Here is a 14,345-nt window from a genome sequence, read left to right as displayed (position 1 = left end):
TTTGGGCCCTCCAGCTAGGTCTTTTGGGTTTTTGAATTTGTACCTTTTGTAGGAGGTATAATGTGCATATCTTGATTTGTAAGTTCAAGAACTTCAGAACTGACCCTATAAGTGAAGAATTTTGGAGCTTTAATGAGCTCCACTTCCCAGGTACCTGCTGGATCAATGAATGGCATTACTGCCATAGGATTGGCTGGAAGGGATGGGATATTGTAAATAGGAAAGCTGTCACTTAAAAGATTGTATTGTTTACCTGCTAGCCATGTATCTTGAAATAATTTTGTCATGTTTACAATGATGTACCTTATTGGTAACAAATTATTAGTTTGATGTTTTAACAATAGTGCCTTTAGTAAATTATTTTATAACCAAAACATGGTGTTTTTTGTTAGAATGTGAAAGTCAACAAAGATGTATAGTAAGAAATTAAATTTTTGTTCATTGTTTAGGTTTTCTGTTCTTTTTTCCCCCCATCAGTTTTAGGCTTATAGCAAATTGAGCATAAAGTGATTCCCTCCTTGACACCATCCTCTCCCCTCAGCCTCCTCCATAGATTAAGAAGTTAAGGGCTAAGTCACTTTATTTTTTTCTCATGTATTTTTACAGTGAAGTAAGTACCGAAACAAGCAAATTCTATTACAAACATCCAGTGTTTTTAAAAAGTCCCACTAAAATTAGTTTAACTATTATACATTTTAGCACTAAGTAAAAAGTAGTTTTTGAAATTAAAAAAGGCTAGACCCTGGTATCTTGACCACATAAATCTTTAATGAGGTATAATTGCTATAACAGTTGAGGTAACAACTTGCATAGGTATTTACAAATGATTTTAAACCATAGCCATTTAATACTCAAGCTATATTTTTGGCATAAATGATTTGTCTATTCAGTGATAAATTCTCATTGCACTTCATGATCAGCTGCCACAAATGACATTCTCTGCGATTTAAAGAAAATTTGCTAGTAGAGATTCCTTTCAAGTTTATACTTAAAGATGATCGCTAGTGGAAAACAACATTTTACAGTACTTTTCATTTAGATTTCAACCTGCAAATAAGTTGACTTTATATGGATAAATGATCTTCAGATGGTTAACACCAAGATAGGATTTTATACAGCTGACCTAAAGGTTGGGCTCTTTCTGAATAAGATTAAGTTAGCAACAGAACTTTAAAAGAAATTATTTAAGGTTATTAGGGAAGAGCAAAGAGTGATTTCATACTATCTTATTAATAAAATCAAGTCTAGATAAGTTTAAATTAAAAAAAATGTCAGGGCCCAGTGTTTGTTTGAATATCTAAGAGGCTCCTAGTATTCACATAATTGAGCAAGAGTAAGTAATCCAGGCTTTGGTCATTTAGGAAAAAGATGCTGAATATGTTACCCAACCAATTGTGAATAATTACCATTTGTGCCCTATGCAAATTTTTTCTTGCAAGACTTTATTTTAAAAATATCAAGATGTGTATGATAATAGTACAAGATCTTCTGGAAATTTAATGTTAAACATAAAATGAACGTGTATCCAAGTTAAACTGTATTTGTATAATCTCATAATACACTGTTTGCTAAATACAAATTTTTGATAAGACTGCTTTATTAGACAAACCTGTTTGCTGCCAAACTAAGTCCCAGCCATCATTTGTTTTTTTAAGTCCACAGTTCTGAAGTCATTTAATCATGCTATTTAGAAAGCTGTCATTTTCATTTGTAAAATGTGATATGCCAAATAAAGAACAATTACTAAACTTGATACATTTTTGAAAAATGAAGTTCCATTAACCAAAGTAATATCTATTTTGAGCCCTGTAATAGTCTAGGAATATCAGTGTGATTGATAAATATTTAGGTGATAGCTTGATATTTCACTTTCAATGCAGTAGTTTAACTTGCTTCAATGGCCTGAAATGTTTTCTATTATTTTTGGTAAGACTATTAGGAAAGAAAGTGTCTAATTTTTCCATCTAATAAAAATTTATATAGAAAATAGCTATAAAAGATAAATAAGAAATGTATAAAATGTTGCATTCTGAACTTCAGGAGATTGCACAAATTCATGATATGAGCCAATTAAGACATCAAAATATAAAAGAGGTAACACAGGTCTGAGGTAAATGCTAAAAATTGAAAACTCCAAGTACTTGAAAAAGGTGTCATTACCTGTTGATATACATGTATTTATGCTTTGTCTCCATAAAAAGAATTTTGCTGTAGTTAGATACAAAAATATATAAACATAGTGTGCACTGATTCATAAGTAAAAAATAAAAACAAGCTAAAATTATAAGTCAGCCCTTTTAAAAAGTATATATACAAATCACAAGAAAGCCCCACTGTCTTTGAATCAGCTAAGGATTTCATTAGAAGAGGTATCAGCTTCTTCACTGGGATGTTGGCTGCCAGACAGGAGTTCGGGAGGCAAGAGTTTAGAATGTCCATTCTCGGTAATTCGCTGGGTATAAAACAAGATATAAGCTTGGGCCTTGCATACTTCATCCATAGTGCACATGCTTAGCTTGGAATCATTGCAGTGTACCCAGAACCCTAGAGTGAAAAATACACCTTAATGTTTATAAAGAAACTTCAGAAATTTCTAATATAAATCAAAGCATGAATTTAAAGGCATTTGTTTCACTGACAAACTTAAGTTTTTGTTGAAGTAACTGTCTAGTCAATTCATTCTCTTTTCATGAAAAATACAGCTTTGGGCAGCATGTTTCTCATTATCTACCACTATCCTTGAAGAAATACGTAGTTAGAGATCTGACTGATTTATTCACTCGAGAATTCCTGGTTATAATCTTAGCAATTAAAGTTAAGCAAATATTTTACAAGTGTTGACAGTCTAGTGTTAAATTAATTGCCTTAATGGAGCATCTGGGCTTTTTGTCTACTTTTTGTTTTGTTTTTGTCAGGGGTTAGGGGTTGGCAGTTGGAGTGAGATGGGAGGCAAAAGGAAAGTAAGTGAAACCTAAATCAAATCATTTTTGTTAACTATGAAGTAAGTACTAGAAAGGCATGCATGGAGGCAGTAACTGAAAGTTTACATGTTCAAACCTGAACTCAAATGTTCCAAGTATCTGTGATCGCCCAGTTCATCAAATGCCATTTAACAAAAAACAGTAAATAGGACCTGCCTTTAGAAGAGATAATCGCTCTTTTTGACCTAACAAGATCATCCTTATTATCTTACTTCCACAGCTAACCACTAATATTCTACAGAAAATATATTCCACTTCCTACACAAACCCTCAGTGTTTTTATTAATATTCTGGAAGCCTTCTTCTTCAAAGAAAACAAAAGTTCAAGTGTCGTTGCTTAAGATGATGTTTGTGGCCAATTTAGAAATCACTAAAGCCTGAATTTCAGCTTCCAAGTACGACCCAAGATAAAATAATTTTTCCCATCTGTACCTCCTTCAGAATTATAGCAGTAGGCAGTGTAGTGTCCTGAGCCAAAGCCTTTCCCATGGTGCATTACTACAGCAGATAAGTCATAGATAAAACATTCTGGCCGGAGGGATTTCAGGGACTCCCTGCAGCAATAAGGTTCCATATTTAAGATTTCTTCAAAGCCAACATGAACACCAATCTTCTCTCGGTTATTTCGTCCTGACCACCTGTGAACAAATCAGGGTAAATTTATCCACAAAATCAAAGGAAAATGAACATGTTCTAGGTTCAGACTGTCTCTGGTGAATCCTCTCACACCCCCCCTCACCTTTGGCCTACACCCCAGCTCTTGTATGCATAAATAAAAATCTTTAAAAAAGTAATGAACTTCAAATGCTAGAGCTTCAAATGAATAAAAAGCTTCAAATGAATAACAGGAAGTTCTTTAATAGTTTATAGTAGCCAACTTTATAGTGCCAATTTTTTTTTCTTTTTTTTTTAGATTATGTTTTTGTTTTGTTTTAAAGATTTTATTTATTTATACAAGCACTGGGTACAGTCAGAAGCGCGGGAAGGTGAGAGAATTCACCAGAGCCAGAGCGGGGAGCAGAACAGGCAGAAGGACCAAAGTACACTGCTGAGGGGAGCAGCGGGCGGCAGGAGAGGTCTGCGCACCTTGTGGGATCCTCCTCCAGTGGCTGAGGAGCAGCCGGGGATCAAACCGGCGATGCAGAGGCTGCAGGTAGCTTCGCAACCCAGCGCTCAACTGCTGCGCCACCGGGGAGGCCCTATAGTGCCAATTTTAATAACAAAATTTAAGTTTTCTCAAGTCTATATTTACAGTACTTTGTATGTTCTTACCTTTCCACTCTTTCAGGCCCGTGTTAATGGCCCTGAAATATGACATTAACTAATCTCACTGTTTTCTTTCCACTTGATTTTTAGACACAATGGCAGGTCTCACCTGACGTTTCACTCAACTTTTTGTTGCATATACCATTCCTTGTTTCTTCCTCCATATCTTTGTTTATGTTGCTCCCTTAAAGTGTTCCTGCTGTGTACACTCTATTTGTCCACTCAATACATGTTTTTGGACACCTACTATGTGCAGAGCTTTTCTGGGTCTTGGGGTACAGGGATGTCATTACTGAGTTTCTGTCTACGAGAAGTTGGGCAGAAGTAAATTAATTGCAGATAATGGTTTTTGTCTTTAAGTAAAAATAGGGTAATATGAAACTGAGGGGTTGGGTGATGCTACTTTTTTTTTTTAAGATTTATTTATGCATACAAGAACTGGGGTACAGGTCAGAGGTATGGGAGGTGAGAAGATTCACCAGAGACAGAGTGAGGAACAGAACAGGCAGACTGACTGAAACACACTGCTGAGGGGAACAGCACGTGAGACAGGAGAGGTCTGCTGAGCCATGTGGGTATCTGCCAGGATAGGTAGCTCTCTGGCCAGCAGGGTATCAAACTTGTGCTGCAGAGGCTGCAGATAGCTTCATAGTGCTGTATTTAACCCCTTGTGCCACCAGGGAAGGCCCCAGTTTATTGACATGTTCTTTTAATAAAAGAAAGGAATTAATCATTGTCCCTAGCCTTCACCAGCAGACACCATATTTAATAATTCATCTTCTGATTAGCTGTTCTTGTAGATTGTGTTGCTGATCAACAAACTCCTCACACTTGGTCTGCTAGTAATCCTTCTTGTAAGTTTAAATCTCCTCATACTATTTAATCACGCCAGCATAGTTTAGGCGTGAAATTTTAATTTCAATTTATAACTGATTTAGGCCAGTTGCTTTGTGGTTGGAAAATATTTGAACAAAGGTACAAGATGTTCAATTAAAGCAGTAAAAAAAAAAAAGACCTCAAAAGTACATTTAGTAAGGTATTCAAATCTGTTGCAAATCTGTTGGTTAGACTATTGGTTTCATTACTTTGTATTAACTATGTGAACTCAGACCTTATTTTTGTAGGGGATGTGAAGTTACTTTATGTTCTATGATTTGAAAAATATTAAGACCAGGTTTCTCATCCATGCTAGTTGCTAGGTTGAATTTTTTTTTTAATTTAAGGAATACATGGGCTTTTTTTTAATTCAAACTTTACAGAAGGTAAAGTACCTTTCTTCCTTTTAACCCTGTTTCCCAGAGATAATTACTGTTAACTTGAAGTTTTCTTGAAGCTGGGAGAATTCCAATCAGCAAGTATCCTGTGTTTGCTTCTTAATGCAAGCTACTGCTCTCTCTCTCTTTTTTTTAGATTTATTTATTTATACAAGAGCTGGGGTACAGGCCAGAGGAACAGGAAGGTGAGAGGATTCACCAGAGACAGAGCGGGCAGCAGAACAGGCAGACGGACCAAAAGCACTGCTGAGGGGAGCAGCGGGCGAGACAGGAGAGGTCTGCTGTGCCATGTGGGTATCTCCCTGGCCGGCAGGGAATTGAACCCACGCTGCAGAGATTGCAGACAGCTCCACAGTGCTGTGCTCAACCCGCTGCACCACCAGGGAGGCCCTGTTCTATATTCTTTGGAGAATATTAACTAGGCATGTACAGAAATAATGGAGAACCAGAAGTACTAAGTATCGCAAACCTGATAAAGTGATTTATCAGAGATTTGGAGGACATTAACCAATGCTTACATGTGCCTAAAGCCTCTTTGACGGCACAGCGAACTTTTTATTCTTCAAGTCTCAGTTCACATGTTAGCCCTTTAGAAAGTTCCTGACCATCCTAATTAAAAGTAGCTCCACTGGGGCCTCCCTGGTGGCACAAGGGGTTAAGATGCAACCTATGAAGCTGTCCGTAGCCACTGCAGCACGAATTTGATCCCAGCCAGCCAGGAAGCAACCCACATGGTGCAGCAGACCTCTCCTGACTCGCCCACTGGTCCCCTCAGCAGTGTATTTCAGTCAATCCGCCTGTTCTGCTTCCCACTCTGGTGAATCTTCTCACCCCCCCACCTCTGGCCTGTACCCCAGTTCTTGTATGCAAATATATAGTACTGGAATCTAATTAATTGCATATATTAAAGTTTTGAAGCACGGTGAGCACAAGATTAGGAGTGAACATTTGGCAGGCAACTGGCAATACTGCTACTACTAACCTGAATCGTTTGAGATGTAGTCTGAGAACTTGAGGTAGGTGGCATATCATCAGCTGTTTTTGGGCTTCTGTGAGTATAACTGGTTTTGAGGAAAACCTTCTACGCTTTGCTGTGATATCAAAGAGAGAATGAGAATAAAATTTAAGGATACAAGGAAAAACTGAGTACACCATTAAAATCATTTAGACATATATCATCAGTTAACATGGCCTTGCTCTGAGGAAGCTTACATAAAAAGATACCTTGTGAGCTAGAAAAGATAGTGGACATGTAGACAAGTATATAATTTAACATAATCCTGAGAATAAGGCAAAAGAATGATACAGTGTTGGCAATATTTAAAACCAGACATGGCTATACTAATTAAATTTCTCCAAAGACATACTTTAGTACACTCTTCCCATATTCTTAACTAAAAAAAGTTTCATAGTTCATATATTAAGGCTAATCAGGATCTGAGAGGGCATGGGCCCTTACTGACCAGAACACTCTCTCCCCTACTTCCTGGGGATCCACGGACCTTTACTAACTGCATCTGAGGTCTCCCTCAGTATTTTGCTTTTACTATTCTAGCACCAGATCATAAATAAGTGAAACTTAGGATTCATTTCAAACTTAGGAGGTAACATCTATGAATTGTGCCCTGCAGCTTCTGGCTGAGGCATCACTACCCATGTTTGCTCTGGTTGGGCAGAAGCTGTACTTTAACTTCTATACCAGCTCCAACCCAGCAACAGTAGCAGCTGCTTCTCACAGAGGAAGTAGAATCAATCTACCATCAGGCCATCCTCTAGCCATCTTCTCTTGTTCCTGGAAGGCTTTCCTCTAGTTCTACAGCCCTGAGATCCTGCTGCTAAGTGTCCTTGACCTACCTCTGGATTGTCTTCTGGAATATGTCATGGGATGTCAACCCCTGACTTGTAACTTTAAACATTTAGCTTATATATATTAAAGCAGTTTTTTAGGGCTTTATTTGCTAAACCCAGTAGACACACATAAACTTGTTTCAAAACCATGTTGTACAATCACTCAGTATTTTTTTTTATCGCCCAGATTTAGTGATCAAAGAACCTAGACCATTCACATTTATGTCTAAGGGGGAAAATACTTCACTATGCAAATTTGATAAAGGTTAATTTTTTTCTAGCACCTTATACAATATATCCTTAGAGCAGAGTTCATGTTAAGACAGCACTCGGAAAACCACATTAGTATAAGTTGTTCTAGAAAACCATCAATTGATATTTTATAGCTGGTACATCCAGTTTTTTTTTTCTTTTTTTAATTACCTTAGAAATTTAATTACCTTCGAAGTTACCTAGAATCATTTTTTCAGACATGCAAATTAAGGAGAATGCCTAAAAATATGTAGTATAAATACTAACATGCCATATATACATCGATGGACAACATTTTCCTGGACGATGCTTTTCTTTAATTGAAATGCTGAGTTCACTCCCCGCCCCCACTCTTGTTAGGTTCTTGTTCTCCTCTATTAGAGTGCTTATTGCAGTAGATATTGTTTGTTTCCTCCATTGAGTACATGAATGAGCACACCCTGAAACTCTCTTACCTCTATCCATAGCAACCACCGACTAATATAGGAGATAGTACATATTTTTAATAAGTGTTTTTATAAAGCCATTCTCCACAGCAGCAGTCCAGCTATATATTATTTTCTCTATTACATACAGATGTATAAGCAGATATATCAGTGTTCTGGTATGTAGTAAAGACTTAAAAGCAAACATTTTATTTAGTACTAAATGACATACTTTTCTTTTGCAGAATGTTCCCCTTTGCTACTTTACTTTGCCTTACATATTAAATTTATTTTATGAATCTTTTCTCTCTGCAATTGGCTATGGGAATCAAAAAAATTTTTTAATGTCATTAATAAGGCAGAACAAACATAGTTCACAGATGCCAATTATACAGTATATATGTCTAGTCTGGTTTCTTTTGATGAGCTAAAAAAGCTTTATTTCATTAAAAAAGTTTATTTTCATAACGATTCCTCTCATTTGTGTTTCTCTTTGCTAATCTTAGAAAGCAAAGTGAATATACAGTGTCTACTCACAGTTACACTGGTCACATACGTAGATTTTTCCTTCTAAAGCTTCAGTTTCTGTGAATTTGGCCAACATTTCAGTAACCAGACATGGCTGGGAAGCATTATCTTTTCCACTGCATTGATATCTTTCTGGAAATTCCAGTGACAAGTCCCAGAAAGGTTCTATGGTATTTGATTTGTTGTCACATGCAAGACATGTAACCTGCAAATAAACATATTTGTTTCTCAGATTATAATCCTAATGTCAAACATTTACTCCTCTCACTAGAAGTTATCACCAATAAGTTAGCTTTCCTTCTGAAAATGCACCATCAGAATTCTGAGTAATTGGCTTTATTTTTCCAGGAATTTTTTTATTTTTTAACTTTTTCTTTCCAAAAGACTTATTAAAACACTTTATGCGCTGGTAGCCATACATTCAGAAAACTCAAAGGGCATTAGTCAAATCTGAATTTAAGTAAAAAACTACTGTGCACTCATTTATATATAGTGTGTGTTATGTATATACATGTATGATGTGCACTTAAAGGCATTTAATTTAATATGTTTAGGTTATTAGACTTGAGGTTCTCCACCCTTTCCATTCATGTTCCACTAATTTTCTCCCCAAATCCCTACAAACTTCTTACAAGCAAATTTTCACTAAACAGATTTTATAACATTGCCTACTGCTAATTTTAAGACAATAAATAAATGTAATGTTATACTCCCACTTTAGTCCAACAACCGCTACATTAAAATCCTTACAAAATATAGGAATCAAAGGGTATGGGGCAGTTCTAACAATGTACATAGGAAATACAGTAACTGGAAAGGGACAAGTGACTTCAGGGAAATAATCAGCAGGATTTAATGTCAACAAACAGCACATAATTGAAGACAGACTCTACAGGACTAATAATCCACACATGATAGGAAATATCACCAAGCCTTTTCATATAGGCTACATTCCTGAAACAGGCAGAAAATAAATGAGGGGCCTCCCTGGTGGCACAAGGGGTAGCACAAGGGGTTGTGTCTCAGCACTATTAAGCTATCAGAGCTACTGTAGCTTGATAGATTGAACTGTAGTTCAATCCCTGGCCAGGGAGCTACCCGCATGGCACAGGAGACCTCTCCAGTGTCACCCGCTGCTCCCCTTAGCAGTGTATTTCAGTCAATCTGCCTGTTCTGCTCCTTACTCTGTCTCTGGTGAATCCTCTCACCCCCCCCACCCCCCGCACCTCTGGCTTACAGCCCAGCTCTTGTATGCATAAATAAAATAAATCCTTTAAAAAATAAAAAAAATAAACTAGTTCTAATATAAAATTTATATATAAAAAATGGACACAAAGACAATACTTTGGGTGTTTACTCTGGGGACTCAGTAGGGCCAGGGTCTGATGTTTTTAAAGAACAGTTTCTTGAATTAAGGGGAAAAAAGTGAGCCCAGCAACCAACCATCTAAAACTACTGAGATAACCAGTTTCCTTAGACATTATTACATGTTGAAAGACAAGAGAGCAAAAAGCTGGCACAAGGATTTCCAATAATATCAAAATTCATTAATAGGGCCTCCCCGGTGGCGCAGCGGTTGAGCGCTGGGTTGCGAAGCTGCCCGCGGCCTCTGCCGCGCCGGTTCGATCCCCGGCTGCTCCCCGGCCACCAGAGGAGGGTCCCACATGGCGCGCAGACCTCTCCTGCCGCCCGCTGCTCCCCTCAGCAGTGTACTTCGCTCCTTCTGCCTGCTCTGCTCCCTGCTCTGGCTCTGGTGAATTCTCTCACCCTCCCACGCTTCTGACTGTACCCAGTGCATGTATAAACAAAAACAAACAAATAAAAAAAGAAAGAAAGAAAACATGCCTCTATATAAAAAAAAAATAAAATAAACAAAAAAAATTCATTAATAAATGAAAAACAAGCACCCACTCTCACAATGTTCACAATATAAAATGGTTAATTTCAGAAAAGAAATTTGTTAACATGTATCAAAAGTCCTATTCTTTGACAAAGTAATTCTACAACTCTAAAGGAAATTATTAGAAAAAAAGGTTACTACTTGAATGTGACATTTTATTTTTCATTTTTATTTTTTTTAAAGATTCATTCATCTATGCATACAAGTCCTGGGGTATATGTCAGAGGTGTGGAGGGTGAGAGGACTCATCAGAGACAGAGTGGGGAGCAGAACAGGCTGACTGACCGAAAACACCCCTTGCTCCACCAGGGAGGCCCAAACGTGACATTTTAATGGAAAAATTGAAAATGGTTTACAAATCAGCAATAGGGAAAATGGTAAAATTACATACTTAGGATGACCATTGAAATGTTGGCAAGACGATAATAAAATATATATATATATTTTTTAAAGATTTATTTATTTATTTATACAAAGCACTGGGTACAGTCAGAAGTGTGGGAGGGAGAGAGAATTCACCAGAGCCAGAGCAGGGAACAGAAGAGGCAGACTGACAAAATACACTGCTGAGGGGAGCAGCTGGGCGGCAGGAGAGATCTGTGCGTCATGTGGGACCCTCGCCCAGTGGCTGGGGATCGAACCGGTGCTGCGGAGGCTGTGGGCAGCTTCGCAACCCAGCGCTCAACTGCTGTGCCACCGGGGAGGCCCAATCAAATATTTTTAATGACTGAAAAAATCCTTATGTTATTAAGTAAAAAAATGAAAAAAAAAAAAAAGGATGGTGATGGGGGGATCACAAAACAAGGGGGATGACATAATTAGGGGGGAAATATGTATAAATATATAGAAAAAAAAGGACTGGAAGGAAAAATACCAAAATGCTAAGTTTTTATATGTGGGTCGTGGGGTTATGGTATTTGGTGAGGATTTTTCTTTTCTTCTGCATAGATTTATTGTATTGTATAGATTTTCTAGAACTTTATGTTACCTTTATTTATTAGAATGTATCTTAAGTTTTTGCATAAGAAATGACAGGAACAATAAAATCACATGCAAAATATGAAGCATTAACTCATTTGCTCGTTGGCACAATGTAGAATATTTATACTTCTGAAACGTGATTTCCTTAAAATTTTCTGGAAAATACAATTTCCCTATGAAAAATTATATTTGAAATATCACAGCTATATTTAAAAAAAACTGTTTAGTATTATTCTAGATAAAAATCACAATTACTTTCCTCAAAATTTTCCTTCCTACTTGTGAAAAGTTTTCAGACCACACTTAGTTTGATAGGAAGTTCTCTATGCCTACTCCTTAAATTACTCTGTGCACCAACGCATTCCAAGTATAGCAGCATCTTCAAATCTGTTCCCTCAGGGATTAAATCCTCCTTGTCCCCTCCCTGGTGGCACAAGGGGTTAAGAAGCAACCTATGTAGCTATCCACAGCCCCTGCAACATGAGTTCGATCCCTGGCCAGGGAGCTACCCACATGGCACAGCAGACCTCTCCCGACTCACTGCTGCTCCCCTTAGCAGTGTATTTCGGTCGATCTGCCTGTTCTGTTCCCCACTCTGTCTCTGGTGAATCCTCTTACCCACCACTCCTCTGGCCTATATCCCAGTTCTTGTATGCATAATAAATCTTAAAAAAAATAAGCTGGGGGAGGGGGCGGCGGGGAAAGGAGGGGTAGGGGCCAGAATAAGGGGGTTGCAATTGTATGGGGAATATAAAAATAAAATTAAAAAAAAAAATAAACTAAGAAGCTATGTTTCCTGATCCCTTCTCTCCACAAAAAAATACACGACTACTTCAAAAGATTCATGAAGCAAAGAAGAGTAAGTCACTCATTTTCTAAAGACATTTATAAAAGCTATCTTACTTTGAGGAGAAAATGGTACTCGTGCTAACACACTGGATATATGAAGAATTTGCACTTCTGGGATGACTTCACTTTAATAAGCCAAATGAAAATAATTTTTTTTTAAAAATCCATACCTGACTGAGAAGTTGCCCATGGAAAATGTTATTCACAACATTCAGAACCTGTTTGATAAGTTTCCGCTGAGAAGTGGGAATAAGAGCTGGTAATCTGGTACCAGTTGTCTCTAGTTCATCTTGTATTTTATCCAAAAGTTCACAAAGAAATTCCTGAGCATCTTGTTGTCCGTAACCACGAAAAGCAGGAATTAGTCTCCATACTGAGTGTAGCATAGCGAATGGGGAGACTAAGGCCCACTTTCCAGACCACATGACTTGGAACAAAATGTGCAATTCATGACAGAGAGAAATGTACTGTGAACTTGGTTCCCTTGGTTGAATAAGTTCCATTTTTCTGCTCGTTGAAGCCCCACCACTTAGTCCTGATGAAAAACTGGGGTGTCTGGAGTGAACAGAGCCTGTATCTTTTTCTTGGCACTCGCTCATTTGATGCACCGTATCTGTGATGGGTGGATGCTTATAAGATGATCTTGTCTTATCACTGGCTGTCACAGCTAACCATCGGTTCAGGTCTAGTTTTAAAAAACATTGTCGAAAAATAAGTAAATGACTCAACACTTGAAGGACAGAATTCATATAGCAAGTATTTCCCAGATTTCTCAATCCAGTTACACCAGGAGTTACTATTGGCCTTCGTTGAACTGAAGAATCACTGGCTTTTTTAAATCTGACGTCTTCTGAGGTAGACACTATTTTATCTTTTGCTGGTGATGCTGGGGTTTGTAGTGGTGTGTGAACAGGAACTATTTCTATAGTAGTGGACTGCACAGGACCTTGCAAACGTAAACTCTTTCTTGGAGGCGTCCTTTCCAACTCTGCTTTTACTTGATTCTCTAATTCTTGGTGTCTTTTCTTCACTTCTCTTTTTGCTATTTTTTCCTGAAATTGTTCCTCTAGCCTTTTTCTTCCAATTGGTGATTGTTTAAACCAAGTTCGGAAGATTTTACCCATCAGTATCCTCCTTCTGTGCCAAAGAGCAGTATGCATTTGATCTTCATTTTGAAGCAGAGATTGGGTGCCATCGTGTAAGAAATAAGGATCATCATTCATACCCACAGACCTTAAAACTCTTCCACGACGAGTGGTACAGTGATAATTTTGAGTTTTGATTGCACTTAATGTGTTTCGTAGTAACTTCAGCTCTTCAGTTGCATTATCATTAAGAACATAATCATCACAAAGGTAACAAAAAACATACATCTCATTCACCTCAAAGGCAACAGGATGACTGCTTTCTTGAAAGTGCTTGAGTGCATGCTCTTCAATGTACCTTCCACAGGCAACATGGGAACAGCTCAGGCAAGCCCAGATCGACTCAGTCGTATGGCAGTCTACACAATGCCACTTCTCTGGGTTCAGGATGGAATGATCTTGAGCAAGCTGCAACTGCCCAATGTGTTTGCATTTATCCATTGTTATCATTTATTTAGTCTATCTGAGGTGCACATAATCCAAACAACTCTCTGTTCATGACACTTGAAGCATCTGAAAACTAAGCAGAATATCAATTTTTAATACAATGAAAAAGAAACCAATATTTTTCTTTTAAAAATAGGGTATTTTTGGGCCTCCCCTGTGGCGCAGCGGTTGAGCGCTGGGTTGCGAAGCTGCCTGCATCCTCTGCGGCGCCGGTTCGATCCCCGGCTGCTCCCTGGCCACCAGAGGAGGGTCCCACATGGTGCGCAGACCTCTCCTGCTGCCTGCTGCTCCCCTCAGCAGTGTACTTCGGTCCTTCTGCCTGCTCTGCTCCCCGCTCTGGCTCTGGTGAATTTTCTCACCCTCCCGCGCTTCTGACTGTACCCAGTGCTTGTATAAATAAATAAATAAAATAAATCTTTTAAAAAAAAAAAAAAGGGTATTTTTCCCAG

The 14,345-nt window shown here is 38.0% G+C and overlaps 1 protein-coding gene across 1 annotated transcript; it reads right to left on the bottom strand.

Annotated features, from left to right (window-relative positions):
- Positions 1–2,344: 2,344 nt before the first annotated feature.
- On the bottom strand, positions 2,345–13,899 carry USP44 (ubiquitin specific peptidase 44; the record flags this gene model as incomplete). Its single annotated transcript, XM_084254643.1, has 5 exons — positions 2,345–2,544; positions 3,414–3,619; positions 6,504–6,612; positions 8,584–8,779; positions 12,475–13,899. 5 exons carry the CDS (start codon positions 13,897–13,899, stop codon positions 2,345–2,347), a joined length of 2,136 nt encoding a protein of 711 aa, XP_084110769.1.
- Between the last annotated feature and the right edge of the window lie 446 nt (positions 13,900–14,345).

The sequence above is a fragment of the Talpa europaea genome, assembly GCF_964194135.1.
Source record: "Talpa europaea genome assembly, chromosome: 15".
NCBI classification, from domain to species: Eukaryota; Metazoa; Chordata; class Mammalia; order Eulipotyphla; family Talpidae; genus Talpa; species Talpa europaea.
Note: the sequence above shows the minus strand (reverse complement) of the source record. Positions and strands in the feature narration are given on the sequence as shown.